Below are 26,905 nucleotides of genomic sequence, written 5' to 3'. Positions count from 1 at the left end.
AATAATTATATTATAAGTAAAACAACAGCAGTAATTAGAAACCTGTGTTTGGGATCAAAGTTAGTACAAAATCTAATAAAATAAAATCATACAAATATAATAAAATGCAATTTTATTATCTTTATGTTATTAAATAAAAAATAATCATTAAATTAAAGTATAATTAAATTAAATTAAATACAGTCAAAATTTATATGTTTGAGTGAAACAACAGCAGTAATAGGAAACCTGAGCTCGAGATGAAATCCACCAACATTTTTAGTACAAATTTATTAAAAAATATATAAATAAATTAAAATAAAAGATCAATGTTTTTTTTTTTTTTTTTTTTTTCGTATTTTAACCTTAATGACTTTTATTTTATATTTTTCCGGGGATTGCAGGTTTCACCTCTCGGCTGCGATGACGTCACGCCACATCACATCAGTGCCAGAACTGGGAAGTCCAACATTTCCACGCAGTTCTGTTCCACTTTATACAGGTTTGTACTCAAAATAAACAGTTTAGATTTTATTTTTATTTATAGAGAACAGCTGTAAATTCTTCTAGCGGCTGCTGAAGGCGAGAAAAACGAGTCGTATTTTTATAGAATGTTGTATTTTTTGCTAATAATGATGCTAGCTCAGCTGACTGGTGTTTTTATTTCCTTTACTTTCACTTATGACGTGTTTTTGGCGGTTAAACGTCTTTACAGTAAAATAAAAGCATTTCCGGTGTGTGTGTTTATGTGTAGTGTGTGTTTTAGGGAGAATTCTCGTTTTCTTATGGCATCTCCAGCATCTCACAAATGCAGGTATGGAAACGTCTCAATCCGCGAACTAGAACCCGAAATAGTGTACAAAAGTACTGTAGTGACGTCGTATGCGTGCGGCCCAGACAGTAGTATTCGGTTGAGGACGTTTCCTGAGTAGATCATGAGTCCGGAAATGGAACTCAAATAGACTACCAGGACCGAGAACCGTCCCATTTGGACCTTCGATTCTCTAAATCCCACAATTACAATTCCCCAGGATCTACAGAGGATCACAATTCCAATGATACCAGGAATCATAATATCTCTAGGATCTACAGAGGATCACTATTCCTGGGATCCCAGGATCTACAGAGGATCACTATTCCTGGGATCCCAGGATCTGCAGAGGATCACTATTCTAATAATACCAGCATCATAATTTCCCCAGGATCTACAGAGGATCACTATTCCTGGGATCCCAGGATCTGCAGAGGATCACTATTCTAATAATACCAGCATCATAATTTCCCCAGGATCTACAGAGGATCACAATTCCAATGATACCAGGAATCATAATATCTCTAGGATCTACAGAGGGTCACAATTTCTAGGATCCCAGGATCTACAGAGGATCAATATTCCTGGGATCCCAGGATCTACAGAGCATCGTGATTCCTAGGATCCCAGGATCTACAGAATCATACCAGAATCATAATACCCCTAGGATCTTCAGAGGGTCACAATTCTTAGGATCCTGGGATCTACAGAGGATCACAAATCTTAGGATCCCAGGAGCTACACAGGATCACGGTACTTAGGATCCTGGGATCTTCAGCGGATCACGATTCTCAGGGTCCCGGAATTATAATTCCGCAGGATCTACAGAGGATCACAATTCTTAGGATCACAAATTCTCCCAGGATCTAAAGATGATCACTATTTTTAGGATCCCAGGATAACCCCAAACAGCTTTCTTGTTCTTTCTTGTGCTTCTTGTAGTCAGGAAGGTCACCATGCCCAGGATCTCGTTTCCAGGACAGGATGAACCTGTGCTCTAAACACAAAGGCGTTGGTTCTGTGATGAAACGTCTTTAGAGATTCCATTCATTGTTTTGCTTTTTGAACTCGGACTACAGATTGTTTCTGGTTTGGGGCTGGTCAGGAAATGATTCCAAAAAAATCAAGTGTACTTCCTGGAGTGATTTCTTCTTATCATGTGAAGGATTCTCCAGAATATTGAGCGTGTATACGTGAAAGATGGATCTGTTCTCTGAGCGTTGCTTTAAAAATAGTAAAAATTATGATAAATCTCCTGACTAGACCCAGAACTAGATCCAGGACTAAGTGGCAGGTTCTTTAATTAGTGTTTATCTGTTCCTCATCCACCTGATGTGTAGTTCAGCTCAATAACAGGCTTCCTGTTATAATTAGACATTCTGCGTACTGTATGGTGTCAGATTTCTGAGACTAAGCTGTGAGGTTCTTCTTTCTCTCGTTTCAGGTCAGAACTTCGGCGTCCGCGTGAAGACTACAGGCTTCACGCAGCAGTGTTTTCGTTCCCGCATCCGTTCTTTCTATCGCAGTCCCGAGGGCCATGAGCGGGTCCGGTCCCCGGGTGCAGTATGAGCCTCCGCACAGCAGGGGGTGCTCTGTTCACCTCATTGCACCCTAATCTGTTTGTGAGCAGCAGTGGTGATCGTGGTGGACGTAGTGGAAGCCGCTGGGGCTCTCTGAAACCCGTGTCTTCCCTCCTGCACACCATGGTTCCTCCGGGTTACACTGCGCTGCAGGAAGAGCGTCTGGCCATGGTTGAGCTGAACTCGCCCAAGCCTGAGAACGGCTTCCACCGAGAAGCCCGTCGCCTTTCAGAGCGCTCCGGAGACGCGCGCTACGGCGAGGCGGAGCCCATGTTACCCGACGGACGACTCTCAGGAGACGAGGTAGACGAGGAAGAGGAAAGCGAGGAAGAAACCCAGAAACCAGCCCCACATAACATGCCCAAGGAGTCACCCCTGGCAATGGCGCTGCAGATCCTGGTGCCGTTCCTCCTCGCCGGCTTCGGCACCGTGTCGGCCGGCATGGTGTTAGACATAGTGCAGGTGAGTCTCGAGCTCTGTCATCGCTCCATCATCATTTCGTCATCGCTCCATCGTCGCTCCATCGTCGCTCCATCGTCGCTCCATCGTCGCTCCATCGTCGCTCCATCGTCGCTCCATCGTCGCTCCATCGTCGCTCCATCATCGCTCCATCGTCGCTCTATAATCACTTTATAATCACTCTATCATCACTCCATCATCACTTCGTCAATCCATCATCGCTCCTTCATCACTTCATCATCACTTCATCATCACTCCATCATCACTTTATCATCACTTTTTCATTAATCCATCATCACATTATCATCACTTTTTCATCACTTTATTATCACTCCATCATCACTCCATCATCACTTTTTCATCACTCCATCATCACTCCATCATCTCTTTTTCCATCACTCCATCATCACTCCATCATCACTCCATCATCACTCCATCATCACTTTTTCCATCACTCCATCATCACTTTTTCATCACTCCATCATCACTCCATCATCACTCCATCATCACTTTATCACTCCATCATTACTCCATCATCAGAACCAGCAGCTCCATTTAAGCATTTTCTATTATTTAGTTTTAAGCGTGAAGATCGAGAAGGTGTGAAGGAGGGAAGATTGAGAGAAAAAGAAAGGAAAGGAAGCAGAATGGTGTAAGTGAGAGAGTGAGAGGAAAAAAGAAAAAAGATATTTGGTTTCCAGTTTCATCAATCAGGACTCTTAACTTAAAAAAAAGATACACAAAGAAAGTTGCTTTTAAAACAAATCTGACGCACACAGAAACACGAAACCCTCCGGAGGCCGCGGGTTTGTACCGTATCATAAATCTGAACCAGTCTGAAACCAGAAACTCTCAAGTCAAAACAAGATAAGAATAAAATCACAGAGAAAAAAAACAAGCTCCGGTCTCGTCTTTCAGTGGTCACGATTGAAGGTCATTTATTTGTTCCACATGAAGAGCTTGAAGATCCCTGAAGTTACTGAGATCCTCAAAACCTATAAAACTTCCCTAAAGCGATTATTTTTATTAATTGTAATGCAAATGTGTGAAAGTATAATGTAGGAGTATATAAGCTCTATCTGGCATCCTGGTTCAGCAGGCAGATGAGGGTGGAATCTCCTCCAGAGTCTCTCTCTGTTGGTCCTCAAGGTCCTTTTGTACTTCAGTTTAGTTTTATTTCATGTTTAACTAATGAACATTGTCCCAAAGCAGTTGTACAGAGGTCAAGATGTTCTAAAGTTCAAATGCAGAAGTTTGATAGAAGTTTCTTCGTTATAATTGTAAGTTTTTCCCTAATGAGCGAACCTTTGGCCGCCAGTGCTGCAAAAACCCCCCTCATCAGGGTGACACAGAATCTCTAATCATTGCATTGTAGCAGAATGATGATATTAATGACAGTCCGAATCCATCCTTCAAAGTTCTCAATCGCTCAGTAACTTCATGGACCTTTCCGGGGAATAATCAAACCGTGTTACTGCAACCACCCAAACGTCCATTCGTTCATAATATTGTGTCTTGAAATCGCTCTTAATCCATTAATATACCACGTGTTTATATTTTTGTTTAATATATAAATTTATAAATCTTCAGTAAATAGTAAATCTGCTCAGTTCCTGTTTTTATTTTCACTCAGGTCATACATGCTCTAAAAAAACATCACCATCACCATCACAAGCCTTTTGTTCCTGTTTTGAGTTTATTATGATGGAATAGAAAAGCACATTATATTGCAGATTAGCAGAGGTGAAAAAGGATATAAATATCACTTCATTTTTTCCCTCCCCTTCTCTCGAGCAGCATTGGGATGCGTTCAAATACATCACGGAGATCTTCATCCTGGTCCCGGCTCTCCTGGGTCTGAAAGGGAACCTGGAAATGACGCTAGCCTCCAGACTCTCCACAGCGGTCAGTGTTTAGATCTTACACCCCCGCCTTCAGTTTTTACCCAATAAAACGTTTCATCATACGATTAGATTGTCAGCGTGACTCGTCATGTGAAGCTCATCGCACGTCATGTGGCAATGCCCGTATGTAGCAATGCGTGAGATATGAATCAGTCCGGCGTGACGCCCCCTTATGACCTGCCCTGACTCCTAAATCAGGACCGACAACCATCATATTAGCACTGATTGTTGCTCGCGACCTTTTCCGATCAGAAGCACGATACCTTAACCGCTTCCTGAAGCTTGTATTACAGCAGTTTGCCACGTCGTTTCCTTTTTTTTTTTTTTCTTCCTCCATCATACCTGCGTTTTTGTCTTCTCCTCTTTTTACGCTGATAGAACATGCCTGCAAGGAAGCAGTTCCTATAGAAACAACGCCCCACAATTTGCATAATATCTACATATTCATTAATAACCATAAAGCATGATTTGCAGCCGTCTCAATGTTCAGAGCTGCTGTTATTCCAGACGGATGATTTTCTTTGATTAGACAAATCTAGTGTTGGTTTTCTTCTACATGTTGTATTCACACATCCAGTTTCAACATCATCATCATTATCATCATCATCATCATCATCACGACTGAGGAGAATCAGTGGTGCTGCTGCTTGTTGGTTCTCAGTGCAGATTTGCGTGTGTGTGTGTTTGTGTGTGTGTGTGTGTGTGTGTGTGTGTGTGTGGGCTGCTGGTAGGTTTAAACCCATTCTTGTCTCCCAGGCGTTTAGTAGTTAAAGCCAGTTGCACATCCTCACCTGGTCATCAGTACGGTATGTGTTTTTTGAGCATCACATTCCACATTTAGTCCAAATTTGCTCTTCTAATCCCCTCCACTCTTCTGAGAAGATGTTCCACTAGATTTTGTTGTGTGCTTATGGATATTTGTGTTCATCAGCCACAAGAGTGTTATGAAAGGCAGGTACTGATGTAGGTGAGGAGACCTGGGGTGCAGTCAGCGTTCACATTCATCCCAAAGGTGTTCAGTAGGGATGAGATCAGAGCTCTATAGCAGGAGATCTTCCTCTCCAAAGCATGTGAACTAGATCTTCAAGGAACTCACTTTGCGCACAGGGGCATTGCCATGCTGGAACAGGTTTGAGTTTCCAAGTTAAAGTAAATGCAAAATGTTATTATAGCGCCATCTAAAGACGTCCTGTATGATTGAGTTCCACATATAGCAGGAGAGATCAGGTGTCCCAATACTTTTGGAAATAGTGTATATACTGTATATTGTATGTACAGCAAGTGTGATTGATGTAAAGGCTACAGCACGTGTGTGTGTGTGTGTGTGTGTGTGTGTGTGTGTGTGTGTGTGTGTGTGTACAAACATATATGTCAAATATTAATGCAAGATGTGTATGTAAGGCAGAAGATGTGTAGAGAATGAGGGGTGTATAAATTAATAATCTGAACTAACATGCAGACACAACCCGGAAAAACTATCGTTACGAATTGATGGGTATCAGGATGAATCAAACAGGTATGGAAAGAGGAAGAGAAAAAGGAGAAGATCAGGATCGGTGGTACCTCAGGAGCACGAGTAGAGCAACCTAGCTTTCATATGTTTACCACGTGTGTACCATGAGCTCCAGCTGCTTCTGTGTGTACTGTAAACTCATCTGCACTTTCTAGTTGTGGGTTTCAGGTTTGGTTTTTCCGAGAGGCGAAACAACAGATCGTTTCCGGTTTTAACACTATAACTTCTGGAAATAAACGTTTGCAGTTGATTATATAGAAACTGGAATTGCACACGGTGTGTAGAGAGATGTTTTCTTCTCGTTGTTTAAGTGGAGAACTTACGTATTTTCCCGTCCGCCGTGAAGAAGAAGGGCTGCAATTCGGCACCAACATCATTTCATTATAAAATCTGTCCATTTATATAGACTTGGAATTTGCTGATGCAGGATTTCAGTCTCTATTCTCAGCAACAGCGGCAGCTCGGAGTGTCAGGGGGTCACCCTGAGTGTGTGAAATAGCTAACGTTCCCCTGCTGAATCTGTCGTTCACACTCGAGGTGAGACGACAAACAAAAGGCGCAGTGGAGATGTTCCTTCACACAGCTGCCACCATTTCATTCACAGCCCTTTCACTTTTTTATTTACAGAGTCTGTGCTTTTATTGATTTTTTTTTCTCCTTTTTTTTTTTTGGACAAAGTTTGAATGTGGATCATTATGCAATAGGCAGGTAAATGATCTACTCCTTACTGGTCTGATCCAACACACGTGCTACTGCAGCTGGTTCTGATAGAAAGGTGTGAGAGCACACTGCAGCACAGTTTGGGCTGTTGTGTCTGAAACCAACACAGCACTAGGCGGGTGGTGGTAATGTTATGCCTGATCGGTGTATAGTATTATTTTTTTTTAGGATTACGTCAGGATTTTTTTTTACTGTCTCAGTTCAGAGTTGTGAGACTGTAGATTTTCTAACCGTAATTTTACACGCTTCATCTTTTTTTTGTCTGTGTACCTTGAAGCAAATTCGTGTTGTCATTAGTTACTTACAAATATTTAATTGATATGAAAATGAGCTGGAAAAGCACAAATACTGTATTCTACATATGTCTCGGTCTAACTACTGGTAATCAGACTCCTGTTTCTCGTGTATAAATCTGGAAAAGTTTTGTGCTCAGGCTGGTACACTTTATGATGCTTTTGATTTATTGTAATTTTTATATATATATATATATATTTTTTTTTTTACCCTTTCCCTATTTTTGATTGTGTTGATTTTTAATAATTAATTTTTTTATGGATTATTTAAAAAATAAAAATGACCCTTTTCCCATTTTTGATTGTGCTGATTTTTAATGATTTGTTTTTTTATTATTTAAAAAAAATATTTTCCCTTTTTTCTCCATTTTTGATCGTGTTGATTTTGAAAAAGTTTTTTTTTTTATTATTTATATTAATATTATAATTATTTTATTCATTTATTTAAATACCCATACCCATTTTTTCTTGTACTTTGTGCTCAGGTTTGTAAAAGCCACACAGGACAGATTATATGTTATATGTTTATATTAACAACTTTAATAGTTTTTTTCCCCCTTGTTTTTAAATATGCAAAATTTAGATGAAATTGTGGTTTGATTTTCTTTACACGTTGCCTTAAATACAGCTGCTATATAAAAGCTTAATAATAGATGTACTTAAAATATATATACATATAAACACTTCATTCTTCTCATCAAAACGTGATGATTGTGTGCCTTTATTAGTCAGAAAAAAATTGATTGTTATTTATTCCTACAATGAAGAATATGAGTTTATTGGAAACATGTTTTATTCACTGCTGTCTCAGGTGAATGTTGGGAAGATGGACTCTCCCATAGAGAAGTGGAACCTCATCATCGGCAACTTGGCACTAAAACAAGTAAGAAAAACATTTATTTTTCGGTAATGAATTTCGTTTTACCATTACTTATATTGAAGGTCCTCAGGGTGTGAAAAGGTTTGTCTCTAATCTGTTAATGATTAAACACATCATCAGAGCATCTGATCGTCTTGTCCTGATCATTACTGTGTCTTCAGGTCCAAGCTACAGTAGTGGGCTTTCTGGCAGCAGTGGCAGCTATTATTCTGGGCTGGATCCCTGAAGGAAGGTTCCAGATGAGTCACGCTGTGCTTCTCTGCTCCAGCAGCGTAGCCACAGCCTTCATCGCCTCCTTGCTGCAAGGTACGTCTCGCTGGACTCCTGCCACCATCGATTAAACCGTTCACAATTTCCAAATCGGTCACACTTCTGTGAGAGAAAAACTTCATGCTGATGTTCTCTGAGTAAGAGAGAAAGAACAAATGATTTGGACCACCACCATTCGTTTAGTGTGATTGCTTTCGAATCCAAATTCCGCCCAAAAGCCATGCAACAGATTCCATCTGGCTGTGGTGAAGGTCAGCACATGCTTCCTCAGAGATGCATGAAACGAGCTGCATCACAGGGCAGTGTAACAGATGAAGTTGCTATCTGCCCTCTTCTGCATATATGAGGTCACTGATGCATCCAATTGGCCACAATCCCTCTGATTGACAGGAGAGTTTTGTTGGATGCACTAGAATTAAATTCACTAAGAAACCCAAACCTCTTCCACGAGTCTCCTGCTCACAAAGCCAGCTCCGAGAAGATCTGCTTTCCATGGGGTTGGAGTGGAAGATCTACTGTAATAGAGCTCCAGCCCTATTAAACATGATGAATGTGAACGCTGATGTCACCCCAGGCCTCCTCACTTCCTGACCTTCATCACGACCTGACTTTACTAGCACCCTTGTGGCTGATTGAGCCCGAATCTCCACAAAATCCAGTGGAACATCTACAGGAACATATACAGCAGTACCTGAGTAATTTTTAATTATTGAATTCTGATTGGCCAGAAAATTCAAGTTTTCAACAGAAGCAGCTTTGTGCCCAAACCAACAAACTTATAACTAAAGCTAAAACATTTCAACTTTATATATCACTATTAAATTGAATTCAGTTCTGCAGTCTAGACCTTTCATGAAATGAAAAATACAACAAAGGAAACCCAGAACTGTTGAGCAGCTAGAATCTATTCTCAGTTTAAACATGTTTTCTACGTTCTATTGGGAATAAAATATGGATTTATGAGATTTGCAGTCCAAACCTGCCCGGTCCTATGTGCAAAAGTAATCGCTCCCTAAACCTAATAACTGGTTGTGTGGCAACAGCTGCAATCGAGCATTTGCAGTATCTGGCACAGAGTCTTTCACTTCGCAGTGGAGGGATTTCCGGCCCGTTTAATGTCATGCTGCAGCACATCAACCAGATTCGAGTCTGAAGTCTTGTTTCCTGGCGTCGCGTGTGGTAAAAGGTTTTTCTGTGATCTTCTGTGGCAGGTATCATCATGGTGGGTGTGATTGTGGGCTCAAAGAAGACTGGCATCAATCCTGACAACGTGGCCACGCCCATCGCCGCCAGCTTTGGGGATCTCATTACGCTGGCCATCCTGGCCTGGATCAGTCAGGGGCTGTATAACTGCCTGGGTAAGAGTGAGAGATTGACAGATGGAGAGAGAAATAGAAAGAGGGAGAGAATGACAGATAGGCAGGCGAAGAGACAAAACAAAAAAAAAAGCAAATGAATGAAACAGAGAAACAATTAACAGAGAGACAAAATGAGATAGAGACAAGCTGAGAGACAAAACGAGACAAGCTGAGAAAGGGAATGACCGATAACGAGAGACAAAGACTGAGGGATGGACAGATAGCAGAAATTAGAGGAGGAGAAGTGTTTAATGGAAGAGGCATTTGCATGCATTATTCGTTAGCAACACCAGAGGGCAGTAGAGTCATAAGAATATTGCATACTGTAGCTCTCAGATTTTCTTCTCTTTTTTTTTTGGTATCGAACAGATCTTAACGCGTAGGTACGAGTTTCTCATGAACAGCCGTCTGACAGTAGGTGTGAGGAGACAGTTGACAAACCTTTAGGAACGTGCTGCTAGATGATACCACCTTCAGCACTTCATCGTCTGGTACTGATCATGTGACTCAGCGGGACGACGTTGTGACTGGACGCTAGAAATGTAATTCGCTGATTAGAAAATGACAGAAGCAAATCCGAGTCGACGTTTCTTTAATATCGTCACTGAAACATACGCAGCCTGTGAATCTCTCTCGAGAAATCTTTCCCTTCCTATTCTTTCCTTTCATCCTCCTTTACTTCTGCACCTTCTTCTTTTTGTTCTTCTCTCTCCTTCTCCCTCACTTCCTTTTATTATTATTTACTCGCTCATATATTCCTACCTCCCTCCCCTCCCTCCATCTATTATCCTTTCTTCCTTTCTATTTTATTCTTCCATCCTTCCTTCCTTCTTCTCTTTTCTCTCTCTATTTCTCTCATTCCTTCCTTCCTCTCTTTGTCCTCCCTTTCTTTTCTGTGATTTCTTATCTGCCCGTCTTACTTTCCTTTTCACCCTTCTTCCTCCCTTTATGCCTCTCCCAATCCTCCTCCTTCCTTCCTTCTCTCCCTCCATTCTTCCTTCCTTCCCTCCTTTCTTCCGTCCTCTCTCTATCTTTCCTTTCTTCTTTCCCATCTTCCAACAGTCCTTTACTTCTCTCCCTGTCAATACTTTCTTTCTTTTTCTATATTTTAATCTTAATTCTTACTTCCTCCTCCTTCCTTCCTTCCTTCCTTCCTTCCTTCCTTCCTTCCTTCCTCTTCTCCCTCTGTTCTTCCTTTCATCTGTTTTCCTTTCCTTCCTTTCTTGTTCCTTCTTTCTCTCCCTCCGCCCTTCCTTCCTTCCTTCTTCCTTTCTTCCTCTGTTTTCCTTACCTTTCTTCCTTTCTTCCCTTCTTCTTTCTTCTCTTCTTCCCTCTCTCCTTTCTTTCGTTCCTCAATTCTTCTCTCTCTCCTCTAAAACAATTAAACAAAACCAACATTTTTTGAACTTTTCTATTTGAACATGATTTTTTTTTTATTTCTCCTCAGTTTTTAAATCACATCTTAGTGAATTTTTATCTCATTAGATTCTCTTTCGGTTTGATTGGATTTGAAACTCAGTCTGGAGTGACAGTCGACTGGCAGTTTTTCTTTCTAAACGTTTGTGACGACACCGTGATCACGTTTCACCAATTTCTCAGCTCTCAGATGGAGAACGCAGTCGATTTCCTCTGTATAGAAATACACACATTCTACTTTGTTTGTTTTCAGAGAGTAACTTTGGGTGCACACACACACAAACACACACACACACACACACACACACACACACACACACCTGCTGACACACCCAAACAAACTCCTACGCAGCCCCTCACCACGCTGGTGACTCTGTGACACGCCGTCTTCCTTTTTCCTTTGTTTTTATTTGCCTCTTCCTGAGTCGCTGCCTGAGGTGAAGTGAGGTGAACATCCCGTGCCACCACGTGCCAAAACCCACGTCACAACTCACAAATCCCGGCCAGCAAACAGTCGCTCGTGCCGTGCCGAGTCCCAGTCAGACCCGCTCGAGCTAAATATAGTCACACCAACTCAAACATTCCCTATTAAGGATTGGACATTTGAAGTTTATTTAAATCCATGTAGATTCGTTAAATTACGGTGTGACGGCAAAGCGCGGTCTGGCCAAAAGTATCGGGACACCCCGACTCGTCCCAGCCGTACGTGCTTCTTCCACGAGCTGTTGTATTTTGTATAAGACGTGCCTCCAAAATCGTATGAGGACACCAAGAGAACTCCAGAAATGATACAATCATCCGAGTTTGAAGGCCAACACTTGATCCATCACATAGCATTCATCTCTTTCCTACCAATCAGAATCATCCGTGAGATTCCCTGCATTAGATGAAGCATGTATTAGACATATTAGTAACTCAGACTTGGAACTTGGGCCACCTGACTTTTCCAACCGTGTGTTTGGATGCTGTAGCATGGAATTTTCCACAGTGAGGAAAAGTAAATCGCATTGTGAAAAAAAAGTGCTTGTCTTTGAGAAGCTGTTAGATCAACTAGCTTTGTTTACATTTCTGGTATTTAAGCTATCAGATTTGTTACCATGCACTTAATGTGTGTAAGATGCACTATTATTATTATTTTTTTCCCAGTGCATCAACAATCCTCCAGCTATCAGCTTTTGGCAAAAAAATCCGTACCGTTGGTTTTTCCGGGTTGCGTCTGCGCTGGAGAAGATCGATTATGTAACGACAGTGGCCTCTAGAGGCGAATCACAGGCGGCACGCGCATACGTTAGTCTATAGCGAGTTAACTAAACTCAACAGGTAAAATTAACTTTTTATTTACTTTATACATTTTATTTCATTTTACAATTTACTAGTAAATATTGAAACGAACAAAAAATGCTTTTAAAGCGCGTAACAAATGCAATCTTACTTTCACATCAATCCAAACGATCATTGTCCAAATCCAATGTCCAGAGCATGGAAATGACATTTTTTTATAATAAAGTTCAGTCTGTTTTACATGGAGTGTCATGTTTGTATGTTTGTTTATTTTATCCGGCATCCGTTTAAAAAAAAAACAATGAACCGCTTATCTGTATCTGGCAACCACCAAACATAATGTGTGTGTATGAATGAAAAACAGTCTCTCTCTCTCTCTATTTATTTATTTATTTATTTATTTATTTATTTATATCTCTTTCAGACTCTCACCCATATGTCTCATCTCTGGTGTGTGCCTTCTTCATGTCTTTGACTCCGGTGTGGATGATCATCTCGTCTAAACACCCTGCGAGCCGACAGCTCCTCTATTCTGGCTGGGAGCCTGTCATCACCGCCATGGTCATCAGCAGGTCTTTATCTCTCTCTTTCACACACACACACACACACACACACACACACACACACACACACACACAGAGTCATTTCTTAACCTGACAATTTCTGCATTGACTGCCAGACCCCAATTCCTTATATTTGGGTTTTTTTTCTTCTCAGTATTGGAGGTCTGATCCTGGATAAAACCGTGTCTGACCCCAACTTGGCCGGCATTGTGGTCTACACCCCTGTGATAAACGGTAAGAGCAGCTTTCCAGCTTCACCTACAGGCAGGATTTCAACATATTCAGCCACCAGACCAGTGTGTGTTCGGCCAGTAGCATGTATTGCTTTTCTAGAAACCTGATCAAACCTACAGTCATTTGCCGTGTTATTATTTAAATGGTCCTTTAATTACAGTTATTATTAAATAAATGTATTGTGTCTGGAAAACCTCCATCATGTTCCTGAAAATCTTCAAAATGAATGGAGCGAGAGAATAAGAAGAATAAAAAAGGAGAGAATATATATATTGAGATGAAAGACGGGGGTCTCAGGACTGATGACTCTTTCAGGCTGACAGGAAGGTTAACGTCTGTGTTGTGCAGGTATTGGCGGAAACCTTGTGGCCATCCAGTCTAGCCGCATCTCCACACACTTGCACTTCCACAGCACCCCGGGGGAGGTTCCAGACGAGGCCAAGGGCTGCTACTATCCCTGCAGAACCTTCTGCGGATCAGGTAACTTCTCACGAGCTTCACGCAAACCTGCAGCAATTCGTCACATATTAAAAAATAAACATTACGTGTAGAAATCGAGGGTGAGATACAGTGAACTGATTCAGGTCTGATACAGACGTGTTCTTTGTTTATTCACGTTTACACACAATCACCTTCAAAATAGTCCCCTCGATCCGCTTTCCATGGGATGGAGTGGTAGTTTTTATTAACACCCTTGTAGGAGCACAAATCTTTACAATATCCAATCCATTGGAACATCTTCTCAGAGGTTCTCGTAACAGCAATTGTGGAACGCACGTACCGATCTATTTTTTTATTTATTTTATTTCCAGGAGCCAATCACAGGTCAGCCCAAGTGCTGCTCCTCTTGGTGCTCCCAGGCCACTTGATCTTCCTGTACACCATTCACCTGATGAAAAGCGGCCACACCACGTTGACGCCCATCTTCATGTCTGTTTACTTAGCTGCAGCGCTGCTACAGGTCAGTCAGTACATCTGCATTGCACACTCATACACACTCATACACTCTCATACACTCTCATACACACTCATACACACTCATACACACTCATACACACTCATACACACTCACACTCTCATACACACTCATACACACTCATACACACTCATACACACTCTCATACACTCATACACTCCTTACACACTCATACACTCTCATACACACTCATACACTCTCACACTCATACACTCACACTCTCATACACTCCTCACACACTCATACACACACCTCATACACACTCATACACCTCATACACACTCATACACACTCATACACACTCACACACTCTCATACACTCTCACACCTCATACACCTCATACACTCTCATACACTCTCATACACACTCATACACTCATACACTCATACACTCATACACTCTCACACACTGATACACACTCATACACACTCATACACTGATACACACTCATACACACTCATACACTGAAACACACTCATACACACTCATACACCTCATACACCTCATACACACTCATACACACTCATACACTGATACACACTTATACATACTCATACACACTCTCACACACTGATACACACTCATACACTGATACACACTCATACACACTCATACACTGAAACACACTCATACACACTCATACACTCATACACTCTCATACACTCTCATACACTCTCATACACACTCATACACACTCATACACTCTCATACACCTCATACACACTCATACACACTCATACACACTCATACACTCTCATACACTCTCATACACTCTCATACACTCACACACTCACACACTCATACACACTCATACACTGATACACACTCATACACACTCATACACTGAAACACACTCATACACACTCATACACTCTCATACACTGATACACACTGATACACTGATACACACTCATACATACTCATACACACTGATACACACTCGTAAACTCTGATACACACTCATACACACTCATACACACTCATACACACTCATACACACTCATACACTCTCATACACACTCTCATACACACTCTCATACACTCCTCATACACTCTCATACACACTCATACACTCTCACACACTCTCATACACACTCATACACACTCACACTCTCATACACTCATACACTGATACACACTCATACACACTCATACACTGAAACACACTCATACACACTCATACACACTCATACACTCTCATACACACTCATACACACTCACACACTCATACACACTCACACACTCATACACTCTCATACACTCTCATACACTCTCACACTCATACACTCTCATACACTCTCATACACTCTCATACACACTCTTCCACACTCATACACTGATACACACTCGTACACACTCATACACTGAAACACACTCATACACACTCATACACACTCATACACTCATACACACTCATACACACTCATACACTGAAACACACTCATACACACTCATACACTCTCACACACTCATACACACTCATACACCTCATACACACTCATACACCTCATACACACTCATACACACTCTCACACACTGATACACACTTATACATACTCATACACACTACACACTCATACACACACATACACACTCATACACACACTGATACACACTCATACACACACACACTCATACACACTGATACACACTGATACACTGATACACACTCATACACACACATACACACTCATACACACATACACACACTGATACACACATACACACACACTGATACACACTCATACACACACACACACACACTGATACACACTCATACATACTCATACACACTGATACACACTCGTAAACACTCATACACACTCATACACACACACATACACACTCATACACTGATACACACATACACACTGATACACACTCATACACACTGATACACACTTATACATACTCATACACACTGATACACACTCGTACACACTGATACACACTCACACACTCATACACTGATACACACTCATACACACTCATACACTGAAACACACTCATACACTCCTCATACACACTCATACACTCTCATACACACTCATACACACATACACTCATACACACTCATACACACCTCATACACTCATACACACTCATACACACTCATACACACTCATACACACTCACACTCATACACACATACACTCATACACTCTCATACACACTCTCATACACTCTCATACACACTCATACACTCTCATACACACTCACACACTCATACACACTCTCATACACTCTCACACTCTCATACACTCTCACACACTGATACACACTCATACACACTCATACACTGATACACACTCATACACACTCATACACTGAAACACACTCATACACACTCATACACACTCATACACTCTCATACACACTCATACACACACTCATACACACTCATACACACTCATACACTCTCATACACTCTCATACACTCTCACACACTCATACACACTCATACACTCTCATACACTCACACTCATACACACTCTCATACACACTCATACACCTCATACACACTCATACACACTCTCATACACACTCATACACACACTCATACACTGATACACACTCATACACACTCATACACTGATACACACTCACACTCTCATACACTCATACACTCTCATACACTGATACACACTGATACACTGATACACACTCATACATACTCATACACACTGATACACACTCGTAAACTCTGATACACACTCATACACACATACACACTCATACACACACACACACATACACACTGATACACACACACATACACACACACTGATACACACTCATACACACACACACACACTGATACACACTCATACATACTCATACACACTGATACACACTCGTAAACACTCATACACACTCATACACACTCATACACTGATACACACACACACTCATACACTGATACACACATACACACTGATACACACTCATACACACTGATACACACTTATACATACTCATACACACTGATACACACTCATACACACTGATACACACTCGTACACACTCATACACATACACACACATACACACTCATACACACTCATACACACTGATACACCCTCATATACACACTAATACACACTCATACACTGATACACACTCATACACACTCATTCACACTCATACACACTCATACACACTCATACACTGATACACACACTGATACACTGATACACACTGATTCACACTCATACACTCATACACACTGATACACACTGATACACACTGATACACACTCCTTCACACTCCTTCACACTCCTTCACACTCATTCACACTGATACACACTGATTCACACTGATACACACTCATACACACTCATACACACCGATACACACTCATACACACTCATACACACCGATACACACTCATACACACCGATATACACCGATACACACTCATACACACCGATACACACTCATACACTCATACACACTGATACACTCATACACACTCATACACACCGATACACACTCTTCCACACTCATACACACTCATACACACCGATATACACCGATACACACTGATACACACTGATACACACCCATACACACTCATACACACTCATTCACACTGATACACAATCATACACACTCATACACACTGATACACAATCATACACACTAATACACACTCATACACTGATACACACACTGAGAAAAAGCTTTTATTTAATACAGTCGTGTTAAAAATCAGTTCAGTAATGCAGGAACAGACAGAGGGGAGCGGAGGTGAAGAACATTGTGTAGAGCGTGTGCTTTATTTATTTATTTATTTATTTATTTATTTATTTATTATCTCTTTTGCCAGAGTTTCAATCATGAGGTGCGTCTTAATGTCGAGAGGCTTCATCCAGGATATTCTTTGTTTTCTTTCATTTTATAATTGGTTTTCTACCAGTTATAGTGAGGATTATTATTATTTTCTCTGAACTTACACGAGGAGGACTGACGTATGAAACGCGCTCGAGCGACGAGAAATCCATCTGTACTTTAAAAATTTGTCTCAAATGATCGCTTATAGCTACAGCGCATCTACTGATAAATCTATAGAAATAAATGGGATTTTACGAAACATTGGGCCGGAACCGTCTGGCGTGGCAGTACTTTTGGACGTGTAGTGCGTTTGTTCATGGTTCTAATATACGTCTTTCACCCTGAGCGCTGGAATGCTGTGGAGATTCCTCCCTGAAAACCTCTTTCATAGACATGTTTTTCCAAACTTTGATCGAAACACGTGAACTATTCAGAGAATAATTGCGATGGTTTTAGCCGTGCCTGTGGTTGCACACGCATGAGTGAGCACATTCATGAGAAGCATGCTACGAACGAGTGGAATGTGTGGCATTTCTTTCTTATGTTCTCTGTTTATTCTAGAAAAGAAATATAAATCTAAATATACGTTCCTGTGCACGGAAAGCGGAACTTCCAACGTACAAGAAAGAAGCGCTATAAATAGACGAGGGCCGCGCTGCTCAATCTCGTTTTCTCAGCAAGCGCGAGACTTCAGTGAGCTGCGTGGAGGTTAATATACAGCTCAGTAGTATTATCTCAATAAACTAGATGCTGACCTTGTAGAGCAGGAGCACATGATGCTGTAATGATGTGTAACGAGACACAGGGTCACTTCTGTACCACCTATTACATTAGGGGATATAATGTGGAGAGAGAAAGAAAGAAGGGTGAGCAGTAAAATTCTTTACATATCCCAGCGATGTTAGGAAGCACAGGGGCAGTCACAACACAGCACCCCCTGGAGCACAGAGTTTTAGGGGCCTTGCTCAGGGGCCCCAAGAGTGGCAGCTTGGCGATACCAAGATTTGAACAGATCCTGAAATCCCTGATATGGAATTGTAAGGTTTCAGGAAAAAAAAAAGATTTCGAAGTGGGGTCTTGAGTTCTATCAGAAAATCCATCCAAATGCTCAACACGAACACCCAATGAGGTCAGTGTGGTAGGTCAGAAGAACCATGAAGATTTGGATAATTGGACTTTAATTAATATAAACAGTTTACTGCAGTGAATCAGGGCTGCGTTCAGCATGAACAGTTTCACACTCGTGTTTGATAACAACGATGGAATTACATTTGGTGTCACCCAGATGAGGATTAGGTTCCTGTTTAAATCTGGTTCCTCTCCAGGTTTCTTCCTTATACCATCTCAAAGTTTTCCATTTACGCCATTAGGTAGGTGCCCTTATCCAGAGTAGTTGAGAGTTAAGGGCCTTGCTCAAGGGCCCAGCAGTGGCAGCTTGGTCATGCTGAGATTTGAACTTGTGACCTTCTGATCCACAGTCCAACATCTAATCTACTTTCTCTCACCTCACATGGTTGATTCATATATGATACATCATGGTCCGCTTTTTCATATATCAGAACTTCTCTTCTAAGTAGGAAAGAAGTAGAAGAACGTGAGCCAGATGCCGGAAAACAAAGCCTCCCTTTTATTTTATACATTTTTTCCTAAAATATGCCTCATTGATATACAGCAGAGTTTTATTCCTCGCTGTAGCTCCTGAACCAGCTGGTGAGACACAGCGTGACGCTCCAGCTTTCAAAAGTTTGACTGAGAAAACATTCCGAAACGGTTTCATTCGGATCATCAGAGGATGTCAGGACGCTCTAAAAGTAAACTCACAGGCGCTTTATACGGTTCCATCTCGAAAGTAACGGAACGCCAATCTCCTTTTGTTTTTGCTAGCGAACAAAAGTGTTTTCTGTTCCTATACTTTTGGAAGGGGACCGTATATAAATCCGAATTGTATTCCCATCGCACCCTATAAGCACAAAAAGTTAATAGTGTTGGATCGGGAGAAAGGATTAACCCGAGATTGGTTTTGTCCGTGATGTGTTAAAGATCAAGGATGAAGTCCAAGCTTCCAGATCGACATTTCCACGATTTCCACGCCATTACGTGTGCTTGACGTTTTTCCTAAGTATGAGGTGGTATCGAAAACATTTTGTAACACGCCAACCGATGGCAGCATGGGGCTGCACGCACAGTCACAGGGAGCACCGACCTTCATAAGTAGTCTGCCAAAAGACCTCGTCCGGTGTACGTCGGTAGCTGTGCGACTCTGCACCATTCTGATCACGTGCTTTACCACGTCTGCGATTTTATCACGGACAGCGAGTTGGAACAAAGAGCAAACGTGAAACCTCTACCTGAAGATGAAGATCCAGCTTAAAATTCGTCTTCACTCTCGTGCAGTTTGTGTTTGTAACAACGACTCACCGATCGTTTGCTCTCTCGTGTTCTTGAGCTCCCTTGAGAACGAAGCCTGCAATGCAGAATTCCAAAATGAAAACACGTGAATACTTGTTGCGTTAATGGAGTCTTGGCACGCGGTCGTGCGCGTATAGGCCGAGCCTGTGCCGGGGGGGGTTGGAGGGGGAGTTTGGAGGGGCTGGTCGTTAGCGAGCCACGGTGGCTGCGGCGTGCATTCGAAAGGGCAGAAAGAAAAGAACCGTTCTCGTTAATGGCGTGGGAAAGTGCTCGAGTGGCTGAGACCACACAAAGACCTGCAGCTAGTGTGACACATGCGGCATAATGACGTCTGCACACGTGTCAGATTGTCACGTTTGGATCGTGGTTTAACAATACAGGAAAAGGAATGCAATTTTTCAAAGTGTGTGTTTTATAAATAAAATACACTACAAACAACTATTTATATATAAATAAAATATATTATATTATTCTGTAATATCTTCCTCCATCCTGTATATTTATATATTCTTAAGGGACGATAATATAAAATTAAACTCGGATATATTTTAGAGTATCAATGTGAAGTTTGTATAGCAGTACAGATTCACTGTCCTCTGAAAATCACTGAACATAAAGCCATTTTCATTCAACTTTCATTTCTACAGTATTGTCCCTTTAGAAGGTGAACAAAAACGGTTGCTGAAATGTGAGGGGTGCACTTACTTTGTGTGTGTGTGTGTGTGTGTGTGTGTGTGTGTGTGTGTGTGTGTGTGTGTGTGTATTCATTTTAACGGCACATATTTTGGCGCATTTCTGACAATTATTCTTACTAAATAAAAAGAAAAAAGGCGAAAATAAAACCTTCAACGCAGCACACGTTTATTCACGGCGTCCTTTCTTTACTCTGAAAATTCTAAATAAACGTGACTGAAAATCATAAAAATTTAATTCACTAAACCTTACCGATGCGTCAAGTCTCAAATCGAGCACCAAAATCCGCCATCCGGCAATCAAACCCGTCCGTGTGGAAACACAGCAAAAGTTCCGTTTGGTGTCCTGATGATTTACGTCTTAATTCATTAAAATACCACAATTACTCAAACATTTTTATGAGCTGCGCCGTCATCTAAAAATGTAAACAGGCTCGTGTAAGTAAATTACTCAGTGTAAAGAAAGAGAAGTAACGGGAACCTGGTGTTTCCATGGTTCCATATTAGATTAGATTGGATCAGATTCAACTTTATTGTCATTACACATGTACAAGTACAAGGCAACGAAATGCAGTTTGGGTCTAACCAGAGTGCAATAACAGCAAGTGCAGGATATATAGTTTTTACATGAATTTACATAGTTAAATAAAATAAAATATAGACTATAAACAGTAATTTAAAGATGAATATGTACTATAATGTCTAATGTTGTACATATGTCTAATAGACATGAACAAGTTGTTTGACAAACATTTATTAGTTTTGTCTTCATGCTCTATGTTGAGTTCGGGTTTCACTAATAATAAACATATATTTGCATAAAGCATCCATATTTGATTATGCGCATGTTGATTAGAGCATTTAAAAATTTGAAAAGTATTAATTTAAGGTACATTTCAAGTGGATGCAAATGTGCAGTTTGTTTTTTGTGGATTTTTTTTGTGTGCGTGTGTGTGTGTGTGTGTGTGTGTGTGTGTGTGTGTGTGTGTGTGTGTGTGCGCGCATGCATTCTGACTGGCCTCACTGTCGTCTCGAGGAAAACGTCTGCATGTTTGTAGACGGTGGAAAAATTCATCCCCTGTCCTGTTAGTTCTTCTGAAATTGGTGCAGGTTAGCAAACTGTAGCATCCATCTGAAATAGCGCTCCGTTTCTGTAGCTGCTTCATCACATTATGTTTCCGTATTTTCATGCCAAACGTTTAAAAGCAGGAAAACTTTAATATTGTATTTTGCTGGGCTCCGAGTCACAAACTGGCAATGAGAGAGAAGATACGGCTTTCAGGAAAACACATGAACTGCAAATAACTCCCATGTGACCTCAGACCAGTAATTAACTTATATGTCACAAACGAATGGGCGAAGGAATGGGACGTATGTGCAGAAACAGCAAGTTGTAGGAAATAAACCCCAGTACTAAAAGAAGTGTCGTCTATAGTTTCAAATCACGGCATGATCGAGTCGTCTACACTCGGTGCTGAATTGACCACTCCAGACTCACACACGTGTTCCTGCTGACGGCTGAAGCTCCTCCCTTATGTCTCTCATGTCGGCTTCCTTGATTGTAATTTTAACAACACCGCTATGAAACGCTTTTATTCAAAAACATGTTTACAAGGGATTTTTTACATAATGTTACACCTGAATGAGTTTTTTTATTTGTGTCTCGTTTAAAGCCAAAATCTCATATACAGCAAGACTCCGACCTGCGAGAACTCAACTTACGTTAATCCAGAGATACGACGGTCACCTCAGAGGAGAAAAAATAAAAAATAAATAAAAAAAAATTATAAAAAAATTATAATTCTCGACTTACGACCTGCCGGACCTATCTATGTCGTAAGTTGGGGTCTACCTGTACCGTCAACCCCTGATAATTCACGTTTTCGGAACTCGAAACCTGGAAAATTTGCAGGTTTTCATTTGGACCCTAACTAACAGCGGATTGTTTGAAATTTTGCGGAAATCCGCAGCGGGACCGAATGTTCAGGAACGATAGCAATAACATTTCAAACTGTTTTCACTCACAAATTTCATTAAAACATGTTAGAACACATTATTGTATTAAAGTGACTTAATGTCTAGATCAGGGGTGCACACACTTTTTCAGCATGCGAGCAACTTGTAAAAAATGATCCTACCTACTCCAAAAATTGTCGTATTGGGAACCCCTGATCTATCTGAATTCACTAAGGTACCATAGGGGTACCTTAATAGGAAACCCCCACGAGTTCCTGGGCACCAAGTTATAGCCATTTAAATGTTATGGGTTTGATGATGACCTTGTGTCTGCCCCAATTTTAACACAGCGTTAAAACATGATAAACGATTTCTACTCTTTCTGCGATTTTTTTTTTTTATGCAATTTCTTTGAAAATTGCAGATAAAAAAATCCACTCCAGACTGAGGAAAAATTGCATTATGATGGAACCCTGCCCTGAGTAATCATACACTCAGTGATGAACAACTCGATATCCTAATACTTCTCATATCACCTTCACAAAGTCTTTTTTTTTTCTTTTCCTTCACTCAAACTGGGAGTCTCAAACCTGTTCCAGCTTGATCATGCTCCTGTTCCTGTAATGCAGTTGTATGAAGATATGTGTTGTGAGTGGAAGATCTCCTGCTGTAGAGCTCTGATTAAACATGATCATTTCACTATTCACTTCACCTCACCTACATCAGTTCCACATTTTGTTAACACACTTGTATCTGAATGAGCACAAATCTCCACAAAATCCAGAGGAACATCTATCCAAAAGAGTGGAGCTTTTTCTAACAGCAAATGGGGACCACCACACACACACACACACACACACACTGGATCATTTAGAAAATAAAATTGAATAAGGTCCATCGTTATACGGTCACAATGTCCTTTGCTTCTCCTTCCACTTGGTCCAACCCTTTTAATTAAAACCCAAACCTTCACGTCGTCTCGATGAGGTGACTTTCACTTTACTGACTAACGTGGATTTCTGTTGAAGGATGGAAACGCTTTTCTCCTAAAATGTTTAACGTTTCTACTCTTAAAAAAATCCTTTCGTAATCAAGTTTGCATCTATTTTTAAGGCTGCGCTACACTGCAGCAGTTTCGGCTAACACGCTTAACTTTCCTGTGTGTGTGTGTGTGTGTGTGTGTGTGTGTGTGTGTGTGTGTGTGTGTAAGTGATTTAGCAATACAAAAACAAACAACTAAAAGCAGCACATTAATCAGGCTGCCATTCGGGTAAGAAGATCTCTGGGAAAGCATGGTGCTGAGGTGGACTTGGGTTCATTTGTTATTCCTATTTTGGAGTCTGCTTGTGGAGCCATAAGGGTGTTCGTAAAGTCAGGTAGTGATGTAGGAGACCTGGGGGTGCACTCAGTGTTCACATTCATGATGTTCAATAGGGTTGGAGCTCCATTGCAGGAGATCTTCCACTCCCGATCCATGTGAAGCAGATCTTAATGGAGGTGGCTTTGTGCCCAGGAACATTGTCAGGAAGGCACAGGTTTGGATCTCCAAGTTCAAGCAAGAAAGAAGTTTCCTGATGCTTTTGTTCATCCCACACATGATACAGATTAAAGCATTGGGGTATAATATAATGAACCTAATATCACACTTCACCCCACACACAGTGACGTGGAAAATGGGTTTCATTAGGTTTCTAAAGACCTCACACACAGACCCTGATCCAGTTCCTGTTAATCTTGTGTTAGAGCCTTTTCCTAAAATGTGTGTCCAGGGAACATTCAGGTTGAATTGACTCATTTAACAAATTTTACACGGAATGCGCCGATTTCCCGGAAAAAAGTGTTTAATCTGCTCCTGTGTGTCTCGCAGGTGTTCCTCTTGCTGTCCATCGCCGACTGGATGGTCCACGCCATGTGGAAGTCTGGGAAGGACCCCGACAGTTTCTCCATCCCCTACCTGACTGCGCTGGGAGACCTACTGGGTACCGCCCTCCTGGCCTTAAGCTTCCACTTCCTGTGGGTGATCGGGGACCAGGACAGCGACGTAGGCGATTAGGGGCGAACGCTTTTCACCCACCAACCTGTTACATTTTTAGCCAAAGCCGTGCGGCGTCGCTCCGGGAAACAACCATCGACCGAGTCCTGGTAAACCACCTGACCGGAAATAATGTGTAAGAGGACCAGCGAGGACGGGATTTCCTCATCAGTCGGAACATTTTATATATTGCTTTTTAAAAGGACAGATTATTTCATATTCGCCTTGCGAGAGATTCTTCTTCATTCCAGACTCTCCTGGAAGATCTCCTGCTTGCTTATTTTTCCACATGTGAACTAATGTGACGAATGAACTAATTATCAGCTCGCCTTTCTTTTTTTTTTCACATCGCACCCACAAATGATTGCTCTATATTTTTTCCCTCATCTGCACTTTGAAAGACGAACGGTACTTACGTGTTTTGGTCCATCAGGTCAGATACTTACTTTTCAATGTTTACATGTATGCAAGTCTACACTGACATCAGGCACGTACGCCTGCGAATATATCGTCTATACGTGGACTCAGCATTTGTCTCGTCTATACGTCTTTATGTATGTATGTGTGTGTTTTTTGCTGTCCTTTTTTGGTTTTGCTTTTTTTGGGGAGAAAATTAAATCTGGTCTTTTTTTTTTTTATACTCACAATAAATATTATTACAAAGAAGTATTTGTTTCTAGTCATTCAGCAAAGTGCCTCTTTTTTTTTTTATCATTATACTCGATATATTTGATCCCTGCTGTATAATAATCGTTTTTTAAATTCAAGTAGTCATATAACATGGAGACTCAACAGCTGGAAGGCTGATAATGCAGTTTAATGCGTTCACATCGTGAAAAAAGTGTAACGGAGACAGAAAAAAACCCGGCTGTGGTATTTATAGCACTGCACTATAAATAAACCTTCCAGTGTTTATTATGCAATAAAAAAAATGATTGAATGAGCCTTAAAAGCATTGAGTTTTATTCAGCTTTGAAGGATTTAGTGTGTGTGTAGAGGGTACAGCCTGTAAAGTTCAGACCTAGCTCTGTGTGTGTGTGTGTGTGTGTGTGTGTGTGTGTGTGAGATACTCGTTAATGAGGACCGTCCAGACGCAAACAGATAAAAGGCCATGCTCTGCAGGACCCTGAAACCCAAGATTGATGATAGAATTTGTCCCTGTGAGCAATGTGCTTGAGTTCGGTGCTACGTCGTCATAATGCCGCCCCAGAACGCTCATGACTCCGCCCTTATCGCCTGGAACTGGGAAAAAAAAAGCAAGACGAGAGATGACGAGAAAGAAACAACAAGAACTGTTTGTGGTTCGTTCCTGCTGCAGTGAGTAGCGTATTTGGCAACCCTTTTTTACATTTTTTATTTTAAAGGACATAAAAATGGTCATTTTAATCCCTTTATAGTTACGAGGTGGTACCAAATAGTTTAAAAACTCGCTCTGTTTACTAACAAAGTACTTGATTTATCTAACCTTCACACACCATCTCCTTCAAAATGGTCCCTGAAGTGTGTCTACCTTCTGTGGTTTGCGCCGGATCGCCGTAACGGTGTCAAAACGGCGACCTTTGAGCTCAGAATATCCCCCAATTCACACATGCACACTGACTTATGAAGGTCGGTGCTTCCTGTGACTGTGTGTGCAGCCTTGTGCTGCCATCTGTTGGTGTGCTACAAACCTATTTTGATTCCACCTTGTACTTCTAGATGTGGGACTTTCTTCAGAACAGTTGCTTTCCGTTATCTTGCACAA

General features: G+C 41.1%; 1 protein-coding gene across 2 annotated transcripts; it reads left to right on the top strand.

Moving 5' to 3' along the window:
- Positions 1-379: 379 nt before the first annotated feature.
- On the top strand, positions 380-26,104 carry slc41a2b (solute carrier family 41 member 2b). 2 transcript variants are annotated; one of them, XM_046873288.1, is made up of 12 exons: positions 395-481; positions 734-793; positions 2,235-2,832; positions 4,627-4,734; positions 8,071-8,142; positions 8,301-8,445; positions 9,621-9,767; positions 12,889-13,036; positions 13,182-13,261; positions 13,610-13,741; positions 14,074-14,222; positions 24,997-26,104. In XM_046873288.1, the coding sequence occupies exons 3-12, from the start codon at positions 2,356-2,358 to the stop codon at positions 25,180-25,182; spliced, it is 1,644 nt and encodes a 547-aa protein (XP_046729244.1). In that variant the 5' UTR covers positions 395-481; positions 734-793; positions 2,235-2,355; the 3' UTR covers positions 25,183-26,104. The 2 variants fall into 2 exon arrangements, with proteins under 2 accessions (XP_046729243.1, XP_046729244.1); XM_046873287.1 differs by lacking the exon at positions 734-793 and having other exon boundaries at positions 380-481.
- The last annotated feature ends 801 nt before the right edge of the window (positions 26,105-26,905 follow it).

Source organism: Silurus meridionalis, chromosome 18, assembly GCF_014805685.1.
Source record: "Silurus meridionalis isolate SWU-2019-XX chromosome 18, ASM1480568v1, whole genome shotgun sequence".
NCBI classification, from domain to species: Eukaryota; Metazoa; Chordata; class Actinopteri; order Siluriformes; family Siluridae; genus Silurus; species Silurus meridionalis.
Note: the sequence above shows the minus strand (reverse complement) of the source record. Positions and strands in the feature narration are given on the sequence as shown.

What these genes read in the sequence shown, in the direction of transcription:
- slc41a2b (XM_046873287.1), top strand. Translation starts at nt 2,356, where the DNA reads ATGAGCCTCCGCACAGCAGGGGGTGCTCTGTTCACCTCATTGCACCCT. An exon ending in TGGTGTTAGACATAGTGCAG is followed by an intron (nt 2,833 to 4,626) that starts GTGAGTCTCGAG and finishes TCTCTCGAGCAG; the next exon opens with CATTGGGATGCGTTCAAATA. An exon ending in CATCGCCTCCTTGCTGCAAG is followed by an intron (nt 8,446 to 9,620) that starts GTACGTCTCGCT and finishes CTTCTGTGGCAG; the next exon opens with GTATCATCATGGTGGGTGTG.